This window comes from Cheilinus undulatus, linkage group 1 (genome assembly GCF_018320785.1).
Source record: "Cheilinus undulatus linkage group 1, ASM1832078v1, whole genome shotgun sequence".
In the NCBI taxonomy this organism is placed as follows: Eukaryota; Metazoa; Chordata; class Actinopteri; order Labriformes; family Labridae; genus Cheilinus; species Cheilinus undulatus.
Genome location: NC_054865.1, coordinates 55,885,964 through 55,908,758, shown reverse-complemented (window position 1 = coordinate 55,908,758; position 22,795 = coordinate 55,885,964). Strand labels below are relative to the sequence as shown.

The window sequence follows — 22,795 nt, the reverse complement described above, 5'->3', positions numbered from 1 at the left end:
GGTGGTGGCCATATTGGAGATGTGCCAAATAAGTCCAGATAAATCCAGTAACAGCTAAGGACATGGAGCTGAGGTGCCCGGTCAGGTCCCTCCTAACATATAGCTGCCCCCCCCCCGCTTTGCTGACACTATCTATCCATGTCATCACCAGATGCTTTTCTAGCCAGCCAGGAACTTGGGTGACTTTCTTGGGTCTTCAAAGATTAAATCCCATTTTTTTATTCATTTTTGTAATCATTTCTGCCGCTAGCTTAGCATTGGCTATCATATCGTTTTCCTAGACTGGTTGTCACATGGGCCAGGAGGAAAAAAAAACAAAAAACCTTTAGATAAAATACCAAAACCATGACAACTTCCTGCTTCAGTTTGGAAAGGCTTCTGTCTACCTCCTGTTTTTACATTCATACTCATTCTCTTCTAATCCCAACTCATTTACAAAGAAATCACAGCAAATACCACCCAATTTAGAAGAACGACTGCTTGAATAACCTGAGGGAAATAATGTTTTCTGTCCCGGTGTGACTCCAGTTCATAAATTGATAACCACAGATGCATGGGGACAGGAGATAACCCCAGGGGGGAGAATCGGGCTTCAAGGCTTTTCCAGCGGCTCTTTGAGTGAACTTCAAGGAGAAGCCGAGGGTTTGAAGAGATATCCTCGCCCTGAACTGACCTTTCCAAGTTGTACTTGGACTACATTAGCTTTACACGTTATCCTATACAGATTTTGTAAGTATAGTGAGATACATAAATTGAAGCTGACACAGTGGTTAGAGATACTGAGCAGTGAGGTGGTTGCGCTGAATACGATGTAGGGGTTAGATTAGCAGGTAAAGGTCTTATTCTGCACCAACAGCTCGAGGGAAATTTACTTTCAGATTTTGTGAATTTGTTCAGCATTATAGATTTTTCACGACTTGAACTTTAAAGCAGCAAAAGCCAGAGAAAAGTGAGGAGAAGTGTCTGACTAAGGTGGGAAACGGACTTCTTTATTGTCCATTTCTGCGTCTTTGTCCTGGTCGTTGGATTATTTTGACGTGTGGGATGAATGATTGATAAGTCTGGATGGTATTAAAATAAGGGGCGTCAAAGACACTGAGCCCAGGGGAATCCTTTCATTTGTCCTTCTCTGAACTGTCTCCTGCAAACTTTCCAAAAATAGCAGCCAGAGTTTGTGTCTGAGAGGAGGAGGCGTCACATTACTCAACCTGCTGCTGCAGCTCCTGATTGCCAAGACGAAGACCGGGGGAGATCTCATGAATGCCCTTGTTTTAAGTTTGACTTGTTGCTAATGAATTAGCACCCATTTTTGTGATGTTATTTATAGTTGTTTATTTCAACATCAACAGGACAAGTAGAGGGATGTTTGCTTGATGAAACATTTTCCAGAAAAGCATGAATACAGACAATCAAAAGAAATAAAGAAGCACAAGATGCATTTAGCCGGTTACATGTGACAGTAAGCCTGTGAGTGTGCACACAGGAATGTTTCACTATATTTCAAATGAGATTCTTGACTTTATGAATTTAATAACAAGAACTTACGGCACACCAAGTGTTCCAACTTCTAGCATAAAAATCGCCTCCCTGTTTGTTTATTACAGGTGGTAAGTCACTAGCTCAGTCATTTTCAAACTTTTTTTGCACAACGCAGAGCGAATTTCAAGCCAAATCTCAAGACGCACCATTTTCTTACAGCATCTAGGGTTGATATAACCTTGCAAAGCAAGGTTTACCAGCATCTGGTAAACCTTCCATAGATGGTGTTTGGGAAAAAAAAAAAAAAAAAAAAACTCAGAGGGTGATTGGATGTCTGTCACATCTTTACGGGCCAATCAGAGCAACAAAACACATGACGTAGCTGCTATCAAGGAGTAAACTCCAAAGAGAACTGCATAACGCCACCCATGGCGACTGTAGACATGTCAGTACATGACTTTTGTCGTTTTTGAAAAGAAAGCAACTCACTGCTGTTCCCTGTTCTTCTTTTAACAAAGAAATATCGTTACTTTCTGATAAAACTGACACTTTAGCAGCATCCACGCTAATGTCTTCCACCATAATTGCACCATCTTCTTGTCACTGCTTGCTAACGTCACGACTCTGGTGAGCTTTGTAAGATGGATTCGCCATTGAGAATCACGGAAATGGGCAAATCCATCTGCTTTGCAAGGTTACGTAAGGCTGAAAAATCAACCTCTAAAATCTCAAAGATACTACTAAAATGTCTTTCTTCAGCTAGATGTGACCGTACAAAAGCTTTGAAAAAGTAAAGTATGTGCAAAATGCTTACCATTACAGTGCAGAACAGTCCAGCTAAATATGCAGAAAGACTTTTCAAAAAGGTGCATTTCCACTGACCTAAACATAGTTTGTGCACGTACAGAAAGTCAAATTGCACAGAAAAACCTACTTTTCCAAAAATAGCTGCCTACATTTGGACTTAGTTTTATTTATAGGGGGAGTTGGGGCCGTCTTGCAGCCCATTGCTGGGTTGGCCATTTCCCCCCTTTAATTCTTTTTGGCCAGTACAGCCCCTTTTGTTCTGAGGAAATGTATTAAATGGTACATTTTTGTCAGTTATTCTAATCAAGCTTGTATTTTCATGTTCAGCCACTGTGTAGCTACAGTGTTGTGAGACGTATTTTTATGTTGTATGCTGAGTTAATTTGTTCATATATCCTGATGAAGCTGAGTTAAAAAAAAAACAAAACAAAGATTATTTTAAATGTCAGTCTGGTCATTTAACTTAAAATAATGATGTGAAAATAAAAGCCCTCCAATAACAGAGCCAGGATACATGGGTTACAAAATAATTAAGTGTAGAGTGATTTGCATTCAAGTATTTCATCATTTGGATGGATGAAATTAAAGTTGTGTGGAACAATTTTACACATGAGCAATAAATGGTACATTTCCACTGACCTAAACATAGTTTGTGCATTTGCAGAAAGTCAAATTGCACAGAAAAACCTACTTTTCCAAAAATAGCTGCCTACATTTGTACTTCATTTTATTTAAAGGCAGCTTAAGTGGAGATGGGGCCGTCTTGCTTACGTAACAACTATGCCGGGCCTGAAAGTCTTGGCCCTCGTTGTTGATTGGTCTTGTCACTTTTTAACTTAGAAAACTGTTTGGATGGGAGCTTTGCAAGATGGATTTGCCAGTGAGAAACACAGAAACAGGCGAATCCATCTGCTTTGCAAGGTTAGTGTCAATGTGTGGTTGTAGTAATAACATACGGTTTCTCAATTTCACAGTTTACGCCATTTGGAAACAACTGAATTACACAAAAACCTTGAAAATCAAAATTTTTGGAGCACACATTTCAGCGATATCAGCCTTATGTTGATTAAAGCAACATGCTGTAGAAAATCCACAACTTTTTTCACCTGTTATTAGTCAAATTTACACCAAATTATCCAAAAAAACATGCACATGAAACAAAAGCGTAGTGGGAAAATACCAGAAATGTTTGTTTTCAAAGAGGTTGTCCAGTTTTTGTAGTCATAGTGCTCACACATGGTTGCACACCTAGACTTGCCTCAAGGCACACCATTTGAGAGCCACTACACCAGCTGTCGGTTCTTAATGCCTTTTAACAGTTTTATCTCATGGAAAGAATCTCAGTGGGTGAAATGTGAAATATTAGCTTCCTATAACAAAGGAGTGTGGACAGTCAGAGCATTCAGGGGAGCACTGGCCCATCCTATCCATACTTAAAGCTTGCCCTGGCTTACTGGATTTTTCTCTTTATAAAAGTTGATTTTTGCTCAGCTTTTGGCCAGGAAATGGTGGATTTACAGAGGTTTTACCATTCTAGTCAGTAAAAGAAAATCCATGTCCAAGTATGGGTCCAACTGTGATTACCCCAGCAGTAAAGCTTCCTTTCAAACACGGCACATTTGCATGCAATGGTTAGCAAGATGATTTCACAGTTATCACACATAAAACTGTAATTATGGGGAAACGATATGGCTATGGATGCGCTTTTGTTGTTGTTATTGTTTGGATGGTTTTATGGCACTATTTAACTAAGAGTTAACCTGTAAATACTGCTAGCGTTTGGTCCAAGCAGATTCAGAAAAAATGTTATCCAACAGGGACATTCAGTTATAGCTGTCTTCTTCTTCTTAGATCAAACGTGATATTGTTGCTTCCACCATTGGGTGAGTACATTAGGAAGTTAAAAGGTTAATGTTTGTTTAAAGGATCGGTGGCTTTATGTGAAATTCTTTGGCTAAATGTCCTCAATAGTTAACTTTTCCTCGTCAGTGGTGCCATTGTTGCCCTGTGATCCACTGACCTCCCAGTGACCCTTTACTCTTGCTGCAGGATGAGACTTTAATGTCGTGGAGAGGGCCAACCAAACCTAGGGGACGAGGCTAACTCCCCATATGACATCTTAAGGGGAAAATCTGAGAACGGCTTGTTTCAGCACACATTTTCTGAAAGGTGGAGAAAGAGAGGGGGGATTTTTCCGATTATTGGGGGGACTGTGAACAGGCCAGGGACACATATTTTTGCTAGAAAAGCCTGAAAAAGTATATTTTGCGTAACATGTGACCTTTAATCGTTGATCTGTTCTACACTACGCATCGTTAAACAGTTGCTTTTGTTCCATCATATCATACAGATATTTCTAATAACCATCTAACTTTATGCTTCCTGTTCACTATCATCGCCATGGCTTTGTGTTCATTTTTCTTCCTCCTTGCTCCTGATTGGCTATTCCTTCATTCCACATCCCAGCTCTGCTCTGCTGTCCCCGGTGCTCACCACATACAACACGATTTGTTGCGTGGGTCAGATAAAAAATCAAATTGCAATTTTTTCCCCCAATATTGCAATTATGATTTGGTATGTGATTATTTCTAAAGTTCATTATCTTATATATTTTCCAACATTATAACCTCCGCCAAGGAGGTTATGTGATCGGGTGGGTTTGTTCATTAGTTCATTTGTCTGCACTGTTACCACTTTTACACCAGGAGATGGCAGACATGAGTAACTTCAGTCCCAGCAGCAGTTTTTGGGTGTGTTTCTATTCAAAGTTTTGGAGTTCATAGAGTTTGAAAGAAGCGTGCCGGGTCGAGGAAACGAGTTGGAGCGTAACAGAGAGAAAGACAGTGAATTGTAGCATGAATACTCACAATGCAGGGAGGAATAGAGGAATATTCACCCTCTGCCATGACTTCCAGTCGTCCAGGTGAGACCATGGGTGCATCTGTTGGCACCCGTACAAAGCCAGTGCTTTGCCTCACTGTGTTTCCACCCCGCCGGGGAGGGAGTAATCGGTGAATGCCATGGTGGGGGCCACATGGGGACGGAGCCAGGAATTTTTTAAAGGATTCTCCACTATTGGGAGAAAGGGCTAATGGCGGAGGTCTGCGCTCTCAGAGTTTTCTAGTTTTAATATGGATCATTTGATAAATGATTCATTAAAATCCATGTAGTCTCGTCTTCTGAGCTTTTTATTCCGACAATGTGCACAGTCCTCGTTTACTGTATTGAATGACGAAGTGGATTTGCCTCTGGCAACATAGCCTCTGGCAAAGCCTATCTACCGTAGCATATTATGTCTGTGCAACGTGATACTTGAATTTGGATCTTAAATCGATTCAGTAAAATGAATGTTGTGTAATCGCTGTGCATGTTAGTCTGAAAAAATCACATATTTTTTTGTCTACCAATATTTCCTTATGTGATGAGCTTGCCTCTATTAATATGGCGGCAATGCATGAAGAAAACAATGAAGTTGAAGTGACTTCCAGTATTAGAAGAAGAGATATGGCGGCACTGGTCTGACTTCCGGTGTGAAGTGGAGGCCCTCCAGGTCCTTCTCAGATTAACTGGATTTTCAGACATGCCAGAAGATATGGGAGTGGTTTGCATCAATGTGTCTCCACAGCCTCTTGTAATGCTGATTTCTACATATGTACTTTTCTAGTCAAGTCAGCGCTAGCGTTAACAGATGTACCCCTTGCTCCTTTCCAGCTCTAGCCTTTTACCAGCAAGAAGCCAGAAAGAAAGATTACCAGAGTCAATCTGCCTAACTCAGGCCTTGAAGTATGAGTGCATGGATCAGCTGTTGACATCATGGTGGCTTCATTCACCTTTACTAAGTTAAAAGAGAAGATTAGAGGGTCAAGGTTTTACAAATGCACTGGCACAGTGGAGGAAAGCTGCATTCATGTTTTCCTGTTTGTACGCTGTAACAGTATTTACAGGCTAACCCTTATCAACAGTGGGCCATGAGCTCCTGCAGCTCTCTCTGTTGCAACAGCCTTGACTGCCTTTATTGAGCCATTGCTTGAGTGTTGACTGTGGTGTTCAGTGGCATTTCCTTTAGCCTCAGCGATTCTATTTCACACTGCAGGGTCAGCCTCATATAACTCTCAGACCTGCTGCGACTCCAAGGGTAAAGAAATATTTGTTCTCAATCGGATCCAATAAATGATGCCTCTCCGTCAGTCGGGAGAGTTTCATGAGTTTCATGAGGACGGTCAGGGACTGATTTCAAAGTGCAGATGTCTGAAATGAGGGATTTCATTATCTCATCGCCCCTTCTTTATGACCGAGTGCCTGGTGGTGCCGTTTCTGATCATGGGCCTTTTTGTATGGCATTCTGCTCCTCAGTATTTCACTTCTCTGCCCTGAAAATGGGCATCTTTGTTTGAGAGGAAGCAGATAGAACACTGGACCCTTAGGAGGTCGTGGTGTAATTGTGCAGCTGCTTCAACTTGCTTGTTGTAATGAGGATAATGGTGGATTTGGTTGAAAAAAAAAGTCCAGATTTTTGTCTAAGAACCCTCTGATGTTCGTGTTTCTGTGTCAGTGGGCCTCAAATTATAAGTCTTATTCATTCAGACGCCCAGGGGCTTGTTCCATTGGGTGATGAATAATACGGCACACAGGGAGGAATCTCTCACCTCATCTTCCATCGTTGCATGAACCTGCAATAAATTTCCCAGCCAATACCATATGGTGGCAAGTCAAGTGTGGGATTCAGTATGCTGTGTTATTTATTTATTTCCCAGGTGTTGCTTTTTTTATCAGTGATTTATGTCTTATTGTGCATGATCTGCTGCTGGCATCTATGACATGGGGTGTGAAGGGTGCTTTGGAAGGCGGCCCAGGCTGGAACAAAACTGTGGATGAAGAACAGCATAGCGTCACTCAGTTCTATTCTTGGGATTATCATATCTCTTTAGATGTAAGGAAGGAAGTGAGGGACTAGATTTTCATTTAAAAGTGATTAGTGTTAAAAAAAATAGTTCAGAGAAAGATTTGTGACTACCTGAAAGTATTAGTCGAGGAATTATTCAGCTTTATCAAGTTCCTATGCTTTGCTTAAAGCTGTTACTGTCATCTGGAGTTTATGACAACTTAAGGTAGTAAGTAGAGGGCTTTAGTCATGAAGACAGAAGTGAAAATGTCTAACAACTTGTGGTAGTGTGCTTTCAATTGATGATTGTTGCAATAACATACACTATATAGCCAAAAGTATTCCCTCAACTACCTTGACTCACATATGAACTTAAGTCACATCCCATTCTTAATCCATAGGGTTTAATATCACGTCAGTCCACCCTTTGCAGCTATAACAGCTTCAACTCTTCTGGGAAGGCTTTCCACAAGGTTTAGGAGTGTGTTTATGGGAATTTTTGACCATTCTTCCAGAAGCACATTTGTGAGGTCACACACTGATATCGGACAAGAAGGCCTGGCTCTCAGTCTCCGCTCTAATTCATCTCAAAGGTGTTCTATGGGGTTGAGGTCAGGACTCTGTGCAGGCCAGTCAAGTTCATCCACACCAAACTCTCTCATCCATGTCTTTATGGACCTTGCTTTGTGCACTGGTGCACAGTCATGTTGGAACAGGAAGGGGCCATCCCCAAACTGTTTCCACAAAGTTGGGAGCATGGAATTGTCCAGAATCTCTTGGTATGCTGAAGCATTCAGAGTTCCTTTCACTGGAACTAAGGGGCCAAACCCAGCTCCTGAAAAACAAGCCCACACCATAATCCCCCCTCCACCAAGCTTTACACTTGGCACAATGCAGTCAGACAAGTACCGTTCTCCTGGCAGCCGCTGAACCCAGACTCGGCCATCAGATTGCCACATGGAGAACCATGATTCATCACTCCAGAGAACGCATCCCCACTGCTCTAGAGTCCAGTGGCGGCATGCTTTTCACCACTGCATCCGATGCTTTGCATTGCACTTGGTGATGCATGGCTTGGATGCAGCTGCTCGGCCTTAGAAACCCATTCCATGAAGCTCTCTATGCACTGTTCTTGAGCTAATCTGAAGGCCACATGAAGTTTGGAGGTCTGTAGCAGTTGACTGCAGAAAGTTGGCGACCTCTGTGCACTATGCACCTCAGCATCCCCTGACCCCGCTCTGTCATTTTATGTGGCCTACCACTTCATGGCTGAGTTGCTGTCATTCCCGATGGCTTCCACTTTGTTATAATACCACTGACAGTTGACTGTGGAATATTTAGGAGCCAGGAAAATTCATCACTGACATGTTGCAACGGTGGCATCCTATCACAGCACCACACTGGAATTCACTGAGCTCCTGAGAGTGATCCATTCTTTCACAAATGTTTGTAGAAACAGTCTGCATGCCTAGGTGCTTGATTTTATACACCTGTGGCCATGGAAGTGATTGGAACACCTGATTTCAACTATTTGGATGGGTGAGTGAATACTTTTGGCAATATAGTGTAACTTCTCCTAACCATTTGAGATGACATTGTTGTGTATAACAAAAAGAGGTACAGGTTATAAAAAGTTAAATAACCTCTGCTTCACTGACACTCTCCATGCCTTTGTAGCCTTCACAGATGCTTCAAACAAGCCTGGAACTAGGGTGACTTTCTGGGTTCTTCAAAGATCAAATCCACACCAGGGCTGTGTCACATGGGTTGTGACAACCAATGGCAGGTTGTTATGTCTGTGTGCCCTGTGATTGACTGGTGACCAGTCCAGGGTGTACCCCGCCTCTCGCCCAATGACAGCTGGGATACGCTCCAGCCACCCCGTGACTCCCAACGGGATAAGCGGTTCAGAAATTTGATGGATGGACATACGTGACACAGCCAAATCACAGGTCATGAACAGTGTCAAATCAGTGCTACCATTGCACAGAACTTCAAAAAGTAGGAAAAACTTAAACATGGCATTTCTTTCTGCTGGTTTCTCCTTCTTCCTCTATGTCTGGACCTCACATACACTGACATTTATTGTGTTTCATATTTGAAGTAAAACACTTTTGGTCACATAGCTGGTCGAGGTACACTGAGGTGAGTAAACATTATTACATTTCTCCTAAAATGACCGCACTGGTTGTGTGTCTTTCCAGCAGCAATAAGCTGAGCAATTCCTGATGGGCACATTTGCTGGACGTATACACATTGGTGTACTATATCACTTTCTCAGGAGTCATAGACACATGATGTGTACGTTTTTTCAGTTCATCTAACAGCATTTTAAAAACATCTGTAGTTAGTATTTGGCATCCAACTGCCAGTTTTCTCACTACTTCTGGGTCGTCTTCTTCTTTGCCAAGATCCATGACACACGGAGGAAAGCCGCCATGGCTCTCTGTTGGGCAGGACATGGGTGATACATATTCATTTCTAAACAGCAGACACATTTTACTTTTTCTTGCAATCCATCAGGATTGTTGGTCTGAAAGTTGGATGTTCATTTAAGTGATTCTTTCAAATGTTATACTTTTAATTGCTGTAGTGCACTCATTGCAAATAAGGCCTTCTAGTGTTGTGTTAGGAGTTGGCAGTAAAAGAAATAAAGATAATGCAGTCCAGGCAGGGTTAAACTGCCTGTCCTGACTGCCTTAGGTTACTGAGCTTGGACTGAATGTTTTTAACATAACTTTTTCTCTGAACCTCCATTATTAGATGGCTGACTCTCAATTTTATAATTTGAATCTGACATTTATGACCTAAAATTATGGTTTTGACTTTTTACATCATATTTTGGCATTTTCAAATCATAATTTGACTTTTGTCTCATATTTTGACCATTAAATTCCAGTTTTGATTTGAAGTCATATGTTGACTTTTAAAATTCATGAATTTGAATTTAATCTTGCCATTTTCAACTCCTAACTTTGAATTTTAATCCTAAATATTAACCTTTTTGTTTTAAAATCTTTAATTTGGTCTCATCTTTGGACATTCATGATTCATTATTTTTAATTTTGCCTCATATTTTGACATTAAAAACTGAAAATTTAGAATTTTGTCTTACATTTTGACCTTCAACACTCTTGAATTTTAATTTTACCTCATATTTGTACCTTTCTAATCTTTGATTTAATTTTTTTTCTCATATCATGACATTTGTAACCCCTTAATTTAACTTTTAATCCCAAATATTGTCCTTTTTGATTCAAAATTTTAAAATTTATGACTCATCTTTTTACCTTTTAAACTCAAGGTTTTGAAACGTATCTCATATTTTGACCTTTTAAACTCATGATTTTGAATTTTATTTAGTATCTGTTCAAAATTATGACTTAAGTTAGGAATCATTTATCATCAATTTTATGTTTTTCCCTATAATTTTTACCAGTGAAGATGAGGTTGACAGTTTAAGGGAAATTTTAACCCAGTTTAGCTCTCAGGTTAGACCCAAATTCAGAATCCGGCCCCTGCTGTGATTGAGTCTACATCCCTGTTGTAAAGCATCCTTGGGTTTCTTGAAGATGCTATGTAAATCTGAGATATTATTATTTTAATGGCACTGTCCCACTGTGGTGATTAAGGCAATATTATATGAAATATGGCTTTGAAAGAGTCTTAAAAACATCTCCTAATATCCTAAAAATTGCTCCCAATTTCAGTTGTAAAATTATGTTACAGCACGACATGTTCAGGAGTGAACCTCTCTTTGAGTCTTTAGATGTTGATTTTGTCAAACATACAGCAGAGCTGTTATTTGAGCAATGGAAGAAGTAAAATTGGGGCTATTTGGATAAAAGTGAGGCAAAGCCATTTTATATAATGACCTCTCTCTGGATAAACACAATTATGGCTTTTTACCATGGTGAAAAACAACCCTCCTGCTGAGCTAAGCTGAATTCAGATCTCTGATTACTCTGTGATACTTGAACATGGCCTTCACCTCACATGTCAGCTCTGCTTTCCACACAGGAGAAGAGTGGATGGAGTGGAGTGTGCTAATACAAACAATTACAATAGGAAGACTCAAGGGGGGTCTACAAAGCAATCAAAATGATGGGCTTGGGGGGAAATTTACGGCCACGAGGCTTTTTTATTAGCACAGTAACCACATTCAGATGAAAACACCTCCCTGTAGGGTTGCTGCTGTCCTTGAGTCAGTAAACAAGGATGTCAGATTAAACGAAAAATTGATTTTTCAGTTTCTATATTACCATGAGGCAGAGAAAGGGAGCATATGGCGACTGGTAACGCTTTTATCTCTGACGGTGTCAATTAAAAGGGTAAAGAGGAAATGGGGCTGCAAAATGCCAAATGTGTCGGGTCATATTTTAGCCAACTGCTGACCTTTCATGCCTTCTCTCTCTGCTCACTCGTGGCACACCAAGCTGCTTGAACTCTTATTTTTATGCCCGGAGGTTCTTTGTGCCAAGTTTTCCAGCGTTCCACTCAGTAGGGATCAGGGGAGGACTGGGATAATAATTCCATAACAGGATGTTTTTCAGAATAAGATGGATCTATGTCAGTGGTTCTCAAATGGTGTGGCAAGGCACACTAGTGCGCCTTGAGGCAAGTCTAGGTGTGCCTTGGGGATCTGGCTGGGCCCCGGAAAAAACCCAGAGAGTGGACCCTCCCCAGCTTTGGTTTATTGATGATAGCAGTGTATGTGTGTTGGATCAGTAGCATTGATGCTAGCATCCTGGCTAACAATTACCTCATTAAGCAAGCTATTACTGAGTTGAAGTTAGTGTTGAAATTATTATTATTCATGCTACTTTTAACCAAATTAACCTATTTTTCTACCCATTTTGCCACTTATTTTGTCAACGTAAATAATTTTTGCTGCTTTTTTGCAGTTTTGAAACTTTTTAAAATACTTTTGACACATTTATTGCAACTTTTTTGGAAATTTTTACCACATTTAACCCATTTTGCTACCTTTTTGCCAATTTTTGCTACTTTTTTGGCATTTTTTGCCAATTCTTCATCATTTTTTACCACCTTTTAGCAAGTTCAACCCTTTTTTGCCACTTTTCTGCCACTTGTTACCTATTTTGCCACCTTCTTGACACTATCAACCCATTTTTGCCACTTTTGACCACTTTTCTGCCCATTTTTAATCACTTTTAAAACATTTTAACCACATTTTACAACATTTAACCCTTTTGGCCACTTGTAACCAATTTTTGCCCCCTTTTAACCAGTTTTCACTCACTTTGCCTTTGTTTGGCCACTTTTTTGCCTAATTTTGCCCATTTTATAATCACTTTTCAACCATTTTAACCACATTTTTACAAAATTTAACCCTTTTGACCACTGGTAACCCATTTTTGCCACCTTTTTGACACTTTCAACATGTTTTGCCACTTTTAACCAATTTTTTGGCCTCTTATGCCAATTGTTAACCATTTTTGACTTTGTCTTGCCACCTTTCGCCCACTTTTGCCACCCCAGTTGGCTGGGCCTCAGAAACCTCTCCCCTTTATCCCCCCTAATGGGCTACCTTGACTGTTATATTATTTAAATGTTTTGTATAGATATGAATATGGTGTGCCTTGAGATTTTGGCTATAACCTTAGGTGTGTCTTGGGTGAATAAAGTTGAAAACCGCTGATCTATGTAATAGTCATGTAAACATGCTAAAAGTGCTTACTGTCTCTCTGAAAGATCAGGAAGTAAAGGGAAGCGTGTTCCTGCAGGCCATTCAAAAAAGTTCAGTTCTGCAAAAAATGGGGTCCTCGGCTTTGACAAATGTGCCCTGTACAGTTTTCTCTTAATAACTGGATGGACTACATGAATATTTGAATGGAAATGAAGGGGCGCACCTCTGGTCAAAAGACCTATCTCTGTAAAGCGAGCTCTCACTAAATTGGCCGATTGAAAGGAAGGGATGTTTTTTCTCCTCTTTTATTCTTCCTGGGACTGTGCTGAGCAGATATTAGTTTTCTCCCCTATTGCTCTACCCTTTAGCTGTAACGATGGTGCTTTTAATCCAGTTTAAAACACCTTTTCTCCCAAGGGTGCCAATAAAGAGCGAATTCTCTGGGCCGGTGGCAGACGTTTAATAGGGAATTCTCTCTCTCTTCTTTCTCTCGGCAGACAAAGCTATGATGGGCTGGAGAAGAAGCTGAAGGAAGTCTTCAGTGAAAGAAGCAGCATCCTGCACCAGCTCTCCAAGACTTCAAAGGAGCTGGACAGCATAAAAGGCAATCTTCAGGTTGGACTTCTCACTGTTTCCTTTTGAAAGATACTGCAATGCCAGGAGGCTTAGTAGGACATGAGGCTGTGGGAGCCTCTATTTCCACCAGCTTTATAACCATGCCTCTTCTCACTTATTTTTCCATCAATCTGCTGTACAGCAACACACTGCTATTAAATATTAATGAGTAAATGTTTAGATTTGGCCAGCCCACCCATTGTTTTGTATGTGACATGTTGCTGGAAATGAAGCTGCTGAATAAGCAATGCACACAGGAGGGCAGATCAGTTAGCAGCGTGCAAACTTTCTTCTTAGCTCTGAATAAAACAGGAGTTACAAGGAGATTTGGAGAGGAGTGAAATAAAGAAGCCAGAGTAAAATGGAAGGATTGGCAGGACCTCAGAGTCTTCAACTTTAAATATTAACACAGAACTGAAGAGGAGACGACAGGTTATTACAGCTTCGGATCAGGCATTATCTGTTGTACTGACTTCAGAACACAACACCAACAAAACGAGGCCATATTTGAGTTTCCAAAGCGTTTCAAGTTTGATCAATGAAATGAGTGCACTCAGGATCTACCTCTAACTTTGCCTTAATAAGTCAAAGTGCTTAAAGAACTAGCATGGATGTTTGTGGCCGTGTCAACCCCACACCTCGATGCATGCAGATAACTTTGATCAAAATATTTGAAGGGATCAAGAAGAATTGCATTTAACTGCACAGAGAGGGCTGCTTTAGAAAACACTGGAAAACACACAGTGTTACTGAACCCTGCTCAACCAGAAAGCACAAAAGTTGAAAAAAACCTTTGCAAGAGTCACAATCTAAGTGGTGAAAAGTGGCAACAAAAGTTAAAGTGGCCGTAGAAAAAAGTTAAAAGAGGCAAAAATGGCCATAAAGTGGCTAAAAGGGACAAAAATGAGGAGGAAAGTGGGAAATAAACAGGAAACAGGCAAAATTGGGCGAAAAATCACAAAAAATGAGTTACAGGTTGCAAAAATGGTCAAAAGCGGCAAAAACATACTGCAAAAAATCTGTGAAAAGGGACTAAAACAGGCAAAAAGAAACATAAAGGTGGTAAAGATGGGGGAAAAAGGGGCATTTAATGGCAAAATGAAGCTTATATGGGCTAAAAGGGACAGAAAATGGCAAAAAAAAAAAGGGGGGGGGAGTAGCAAAAATCAGGACAGAAGTGGCAAAAATAAGTGAAAAGTGGCAAAACAATCGTCAAAAATGGGAAGAAAACGTAGGAAAAATGGGTAGGAACAGGCAAAAGTAAGTGAGAAGTGACATAGAAACGAGTTACAGAGGGCGAAATTTGTCAAAAGCAGCAAAAACAGCAAAAAATCAGTGAAAAGTGACTAAAACAGGCAACAAAGCACCTTAAAGTTGGCAAAAATAGGCAAAAAAGTGGCAAAACTGTTAAGCGATCATTTTGAATTCTAGCCCATATTTTGACCTTTCAGACTCACAATGTAAAATTTTAAGTTAGATTTTGACTTTGAAACTTATGACTAAAGACCTAAATCCAGACTCTGGCCCCTGCTGTGACTGAGTTTGACACCCCTGACTTAAAGCATCATAACAGAGATTTGAGCCAGAAAACAGACCTTCTCTCTTCTTCTAAGGTCAACAAAAGGTCAAGAGGCAGGATAATGGTGTGAGTGCTGTCCTCCATTCAGGTTGTAGCATTTTTTTTATTTGAGTGGGCGTGGCTTCAACTCATTCAACAGACACGCCCACACCATCCTGGAGCAGATTTTACTGCCTCACTTTTCATGATTTTGTAGCTTAATTTCATAAACTTAGAGATGTTTTATTTGACTGAAAATTGACCCGGGGGTTCATAACACAGTGACCTGTCATACAACAAACCTAAATACAGATTCATTTTTTACTTTACTTGGTCTTTAAAATAAATGCAATGGACTGCCCTTGAATCCCCCCACAGGTTATCAAGAGCCCCTCAGAGTGCTTCAGCACTTCATCAGATGTAAATAAAATGCTTCAGACCACTTTTATTCATCCTGCTTTTTTAGAATACTTATTTTGAGATCAGATTCTTGCAACAACCATAAGTTATAAGCTCTGTGCACTCACTAGAATTTTCTGCTGTAAAGTGAATGATCATCTTTTACTGAATTTTTCCAAACTGAGAAATAAACAAACATGGGCGTGTTTCCAGAAATCTTTTGTGTGCACCATTTTCTACCCTGTTAAAACTGGAACAGACTCATAACACAAATATAGCTGGATGATAATGAGGAGTTTAAACTCTGCTGCAAAGGGAGGATGCTGTTGGTGCCCCAGTCTTGGACGTTTTATCAAGCACCTTATTATACTGTAGATATTAAAATTCTGCGAGCATTTCTCAAAATACAATTATCTCTTTGCCACATACTGCACATCACTTCTCAGCAGTCAGTTTGGGTCAGCTTCATTACAGCTCTTGGCAATGACAAGAAACAAACAGAAACCCAATTATACATGTAGATATTTTAATAACCTAGTAGTTCGAGGTCCTGCTAGTTTGTGCAACAATAATCTTGCACAACATGCCCCCCTCTCTCACATTTGGCTCTGGGGTGCTATTTCTGTATATCACTCCCAAAGCTGCAGTTTGAGTGATGTTTTCCTCTTTGCAGGGAGTTGATGTTTAAAGCTTCGGGCTACTTTTTTCCCAGCCAATGGAATTGTCAGAAAATCAATAATCAGAGAATTGATATGCAGACTTTTCCCTGAGTTTCTGTGTGCTTGCTTTAGATGGCCCATGTGTCTGGAAACAGCTCATGTAGTCTGGCTATCATCCTCCCCCGGGCACACTTTGATGTCTATTCACTCCAGGCGAGCTAGGTTGGCATCTATCTTGGCCCCGGGCCCTGAGCCAGCACACTGGGCAGGCCAGGGGTTGGTTCAGATTTGGAAAAGTGTGCTGTTGAACTAATTTATTCTTCAGAAGAGGGGGGGCATAATCTACATAAAATAATCAACTTTTAACAGTGAACACAGTCAACAGGGAGGCATTTAGCATTTGTGGGAAGATTTGATGGAGCAAGTGTTTATAGTTTTAATGAGCTGCCCACAGGTGGAGGTCAGGGACCCTAATAATGAAGCTTTGTGTGATGGGGGATTTATCTTGGCAGCAGCTTCGGGGTGAGATCTCTTGAAGCAAACACAATAAGAGGACTTCTCTTGCCCTGCACCTTACTGCGGGCTTTAGCAACAATTTGGATTGTACTCTGGGACGTAACAGCAAGTGACATGTGCGCACGAGTAAAAAGGAGCTGTTTTGACGGTTATATTCAATGTTGTAGTCATACAGCCTCGGGGGATTCACACGTAGAAAGTATTTCTGACCGGTCCTTTAGGGTCCAGGAGCTGTCAGTGATCTCATGAAGCAGATTCTCACACACTGTGAGTTATTTATTCAAAAACATGTCATCCAGAAAACACTTTCTCCTTTTTGTTTTTGGCTTAAAAATGTGGGATTTATGTTTTAACATCATGTTCACTTAAAGACGTTTAGATAACTACAGAAGCCTTTTCACTGCTCTTTAGCCAACATCACACCAAGGCCAAGTCTAGTGTGAAATATTCTTTATGTACCATGTGAGTGAGAGTGAAGAACAAGAGAATAAAAACAAAAAAATGATGAGTTATTTGTTATTGAACAGTCAGGATGTTTAGAAGTAAAGTTAAGCAAGCCTTGTTTATACCTCCATTTAAAGCAGGGGTGTCAAACTCAAGGCCCGGGGGCCAATTCCAGCCCATGGAACAGTTAAATCCGGCCTGCAAGGTAATATCATATTTGTATTATCACTGGCCAACCAGTATGAGGTCTGCAGATTTGCTCCAGTATAAAGTGTTAAGCCATAAAAATCTGAAAAAGTAAGGTGTAAGAAAATGTTCATAAAAAGTCAAGAATGTGGGGATAGAAATTAATCTGTGTTTTTATTTCATGTTTTAAATTTTGCATCTAAGATTACAGCTCAATTTGGACTTTATGTATCACATTTTTACCTTTTAGATTTTAAGTCATATTTTGACTTTTTCTACTCCTTCATTTGGCTTTTTAATCCCATATGTTAACTTTTAAACTCATGATTTCAGATTTTTTCTAATATTTTGTCATTTTAAATTCATATTTTTTTTACATTTTATCTCATATTTTGATCTCTTACAGTCCCAATTTTAAATGTAATGCATATTTGTAACTTTTTAAGTCATCATTTTGAATTCTAGCTCATATTTTGACATTTTTAACTCCTGTTTTTGGCTTTTTGAACCAGTATTTTGACCTATCAGACTCACAATTTAAAATCTTAAGTCATATTTTGACTTTTAAACTCATGATTATACATCTAAATCCAGACTGCGGCCCCTGCTGGGATTAAGTTTGACACTCCAGATTTAAAGCCTGATACCTTATCTAAAAGCCAGAAAATTTAAAAAATGCCATAAAATTTTACTTTATTACCATTGCACTTGATGCATTATAAATATATAATGGTCACATACTATGACAAAATCACTTTTTCAGGCTTTTCTAACAAAAATATGTGCCCCTGGCCTGTCCACAATCCCCCCAAGAATCAGAAAAATCCATTGCCTCCCCCCTCTCTTTCTCCATCTTTCAGAAAATGTGTGCTGAAGCAGGCCATTCTCAGATTTTCCCCTCGTGATGTCATGTAGGGAGTTAGCCCCGCCCCAAGGTTTGGTTGGCCCTCCCTGCTTGGGCCTACCAGCTCTCTCCTCATGATTCCGGCCCAAAACATGACTCCGCCCCCTCCTTACTGACGTCCCAGCCTTAATGGGACATGGTGGTCATCCACCAACCATCCGCTACTCCTCCATCTGGACCATCCAGGGTTCTACAGCACCCATCAGTGAACAACATATTGCTGAAACCTGTGGCCTTCTTACTAATGTGGAACATCCTTCTTAAGTAGTTTTTCTTTAATTGGGCTCATCTGGAAAACTAAGGATCACCGGTGTCTGAGATTGATTTCAGTGATCCACAGAGCCCTGAGACACAACACCATCCATGAGTTTAACTGAAAAACAAACAAAATGAATGTTTATGACACTAAAATCCAATTTGCATAATAATTTGGAACGCGGTGTAATCTGATGCAAATTTGTATTTTCAACGCATTATCTCCTCGTACTTTTAAAGGTATTGATGGCCATTTTTCTTTATATTATATGGTTTTGCATTAGTCTCCCTGGATTTCTTCAGAAGCATCTGAAGTCATTTCAGAGAAAAAGACTCCAGGAACTTTGCTCCTAGTTAAACATTGAAACCATGTTTCTAAAATTAGCACCAAACAAGCCAAAAAAGTCCAAACATGAAAGAATTTCTCCTCAGTGAGGTTATGAATGATGCTGAATATTTCAAAGCATGCTCTCGCTGTCACCTGAATTTCCTGACACTGTAATGGACAGAAACCTGCAGCTCTCTGTGGTCTTTTTGCTCTTCCCTTACATCTATGACCGGCTTTGGAAAAAGGCCAAATGTGTATTTGAGGATGTTTGAGAGCCCTAACTCAAACGGGGAAATAATCCAAACTGTAAACTTTTTCTTGGCAACCATGAGGCTGTTTTCAGAAGACGAAAAAAAGGTCAAAATATGTGGAGTGAGCTTTTTTCACGTTGTTTTGTCAACAGGAGGAATTTCATATTTATGGTACATATTAGTTAATTCAAGAGGATATCACAAGAGAGGAGCTGATTTAAAAAAAACCTTAACTGAACATTGTTAACCCTCTGGGACCGTTCAAATATTTGTTACACTGAGGACCTTTAGCGCATAATATGTGCTCCCCATATTGTCGCTATTAAAAACATTATTCATTTATATTTTATCTGCTTTTATGGAGCTCATTTTATTCAGCTACATCTGACCTAAATATTGATATAAAATATCCTTGCATTTTTAAAGATTTAACCCTTTAAATGCCAGATGTTTGTCATAATGGCACCATGTTTTCAGATGGAAAAAAAAGGAAAATATGAAGTATTTCAGTATATCACATGCAAAGTAGATTTTTTTTGTTTTGGAATATTAAACCCTGGGATATTTCAATGATTAGCAGCAACATTGATTTTCATGCATTATTATTTTCAATGCAGTGACAAATACTCCAACTTAGGACCTTTAGCGCATAAAACGCGCTCCTCATATTGTCACTGTTAACATAATATGAGTTTACCTTGAGGGAGTAGGCATTCTCTACTGTCAGGAGCAGTTGCTGTCTCTTTTCTAAATGTACAGGAAGTGACTGTTGGGATAGAGGAGGGAGGAGGGGAATCATCTTCTCTGCGACAGGAGGCTTTATGGAAATGCGGTGTTAATTACCTCCTTCAAGCATAATTTAAAGAGAAGCTATCACTCCCTTTGAGTCCACGTTTTCTTAGAAGTCTGGAAATTACTGTTCAGCTCATAACAAATAAAAAATATCTTGGAGGGCTTGTTGGGCGATCAGAGACTTCACTAATCTATAATTACCCATCAGGCAGGTGCTGAGGCGCCATCTGAACCCAGGCTGCTCGTTTGCCGGTACCCTCGTTATGGTTTCAGATTGTTACAGGCTGTGGGATGTTTTCAGGCATCAACAACATTTTACAGCTGCTTCATTATTTTATAATATTCACATGAATCTGCTGCCTTTGACGTCGGTTTACAGTGTTCAGCCCCCCACTGACTGAAGAGGAAACAACCTTGAAAAACCTGGATATATGTGGAAACATTATGTTTAGTTCAAGGCAAGTGTATGCAGTATATTTGCTTCCCCCGTCTGCTCTAGGTGCTTTGAAACGGCTCTTATTTTGGAGTTTGTTTTCCAGGAAAGACAAACTTTTGCATATTACATGACAGCATGTCTTCTGTTCTCTTTCAGTCGCTGAAAAACGATGACTCAGTGGCCAAGAAGGATGTGCAGAGGATTCTGGAGCTCAGCCACAAACAGAGGTAAAGTCAGGCAACATGAACGACTTTGACACAAGTCACCTACAGTAACCACAGCGCTTAGAAATGCCTTCAAAATACATGTGAGGAATGAATACTCACCATCTGTAATGGCTGGAGAGATAATCAAATCCAAAGCACCTTATATAAAGTATTCATGCATATTTAAGTCTGGGAAACTTTAACTCAAATCTAAAGTAATCTCTGCCGAGTTGAAGAGTGTAAGGAGCTATTTTAGGAAAACCTGAATCTGAAACTTAAACTTTCAATCAGACAATGTAACATGACTCAGAGACTGAGCTTTTCTAACACTTGGACAGGCATGAAACTCACCAGCCTGAGTCATCCAATCCAGAGATGGAGAAAGGTGTGAGAAAATAACTGGGGCTCAGCTGGAAATAAATGCAGTTAGAGGTAAAATAGTACTTATATATGATTTTCAGGGGAGTGTAAGCATGTATGCTATCATGCATTTTGTCAGGAAGCATCAAGGTTCTCTGCATGTGAGACACTGTTTCAGGCTCAGCGTTGTCTGGTGCTTCGGTCATTGTGAATTATTCACTGATGGACTCTTCATACGGTAGATGAACACGACAAAGTGCCCTCCGTGGTGCCCTCTGAGTGAAACAAACTGCCACCTTTCTGTCCTCAATTTGGACCAAAATGATTAAATATATTCTATTTGGCTATTTCTCTGTGACCTCTAAGCAGACAAAAACTTGGTGAAATGCCCTCTTTGGTGACCTCTGTTTGGACAAGATTTGGCAAAATGCACACTGTTTTGCCCTCTGAATGGACAGAATTTAATAGGGCATCTTTCTTTGTGCCCTCCGAGTTGACAAATTTGACAAAATGCCCCCTTTAGTAACTTCTAAGTGGGTGACATTTGATAAAACGCCTTCTTTGGCATCTTCTGAGTAGACAAAATTTAACATGAAGCCTGTTTGTGTCCTCTTGGTGGACAAAATTTTGCAAAATACTCTCTGGGTGGGAAAAATTTGACAGTGTCCTCTTTGACACCGTGCAGTAGTAGAGAAAACGCACCTTTGAGTTTCCTGTATTTATTATTTCCACCGACATCCTTCCCTGTGTATCTCTGAATAAAAAGACTTGACAGTTAATAATTCCTTCATCTGATTTTATTGGAAAGATGTGGTAACTTTAATCAAATAATAACTCATGCTGCAAGTACCCTTTTAACTTTTTTGCTCCTGCCCCCCAAAACATCCTGTCTGCCTTGTGACTGAGGATCCATTTCTATTAATGTAGCATGGAGCATGACCTGGGCTCTCACTGATAAACACTGCAGCTTCACAAACTGAGGCCTGAAACAAACTTGAACAAACAAACAAATTTAATTCTGCAGTCCTTGTCATCTTAAACCTTAAAACAGTTTCCTTTATAGTGAGGTCTAACAAACCATTTTCTACTTCTGAATATGAAAGTTTATAAACATAAAACCCTGCTGAATACATCCACTCGGCTCATCTGGCCAGTGCACAGATGACTGAACTGTGACATCGTCGTTTATTGTAGAGATCTATCCATTTCTATACTGCTTAGCCTGTTCAGGGTCAAAAAGTCACACCTGCGGGCAATTTAGCAGCACCAATTAACCCAATGAGAGCATGCAAACTCCACACAGAAAGGACCAGCCACTGTGCAGGCATGTTGTTACCAAATTAAGATGGAAAGTCCTTTATTTCTGTTAAAAAAGGCTCACAATATGGATGTTCACGGCTGTGTTTAAAGTGCATGCCTGTGTGATGTCTCACTTTAACTTTATTTGTCCCCAAAGGGCATTTGGCCGAACAGTGAAACACAGAAACAAGACAATAAAACACCACAGAGCCTACATAGGGGACATAGAAGGGGGGTAGGGCATCACATGATGTGGGTTTGGGAAAAACACCAGTGCCTCCCAGCTGACCTTTTCTAATCCTTGCCTTGCATACAAATGTATAAAGCTGAATACCAGGAGGATGTCAGCTACAGTAGACTTTGAATATAGGGCAAAGTCAGCTCAGTAAGACAGCCTTGTAACCTTTGCTCTGTCCTTTCTTGTCAAGGACTCCAAAGCTAGCACTGACCCCGCTGACTGAGAGATTTTTCTTCTACAGAAGGACATTTTTGCAAATCATGCCTAAAATTGTGTTTTTTTGCGCTTATATTACTGATTATGACTTAAAGCTTCCATGATGAGCCGGTATGAAAAAGGCTACAAATTTATGGGGCTTTTCCATCACATGGCACGGCTCGGCTTGACTCAGCACCGCAACCCAACGCAGCAGGGGATTTGCTTTCCCACCACAACCGAGCAACCCATTTAAGGGCTCCTCTAGACCCCTCCTCGATCTCTCTACACTGTCTGGTCTGAAAGACTTTACATCGTTTTAACGCAAAAATCAAA

General features: G+C 40.2%; 1 protein-coding gene across 1 annotated transcript in view; it reads left to right on the top strand.

Moving 5' to 3' along the window:
- luzp2 (leucine zipper protein 2) overlaps nucleotides 1-22,795 on the top strand; it is a 364,593-nt gene that overhangs the window by 168,825 nt on the left and 172,973 nt on the right. The window contains exons 2-3 of the mRNA XM_041791985.1: nucleotides 13,316-13,433; nucleotides 20,318-20,388. Of these exons, the coding sequence (XP_041647919.1) occupies nucleotides 13,316-13,433; nucleotides 20,318-20,388 (189 nt within the window). The remainder of the gene's footprint in view (nucleotides 1-13,315; nucleotides 13,434-20,317; nucleotides 20,389-22,795) is intronic.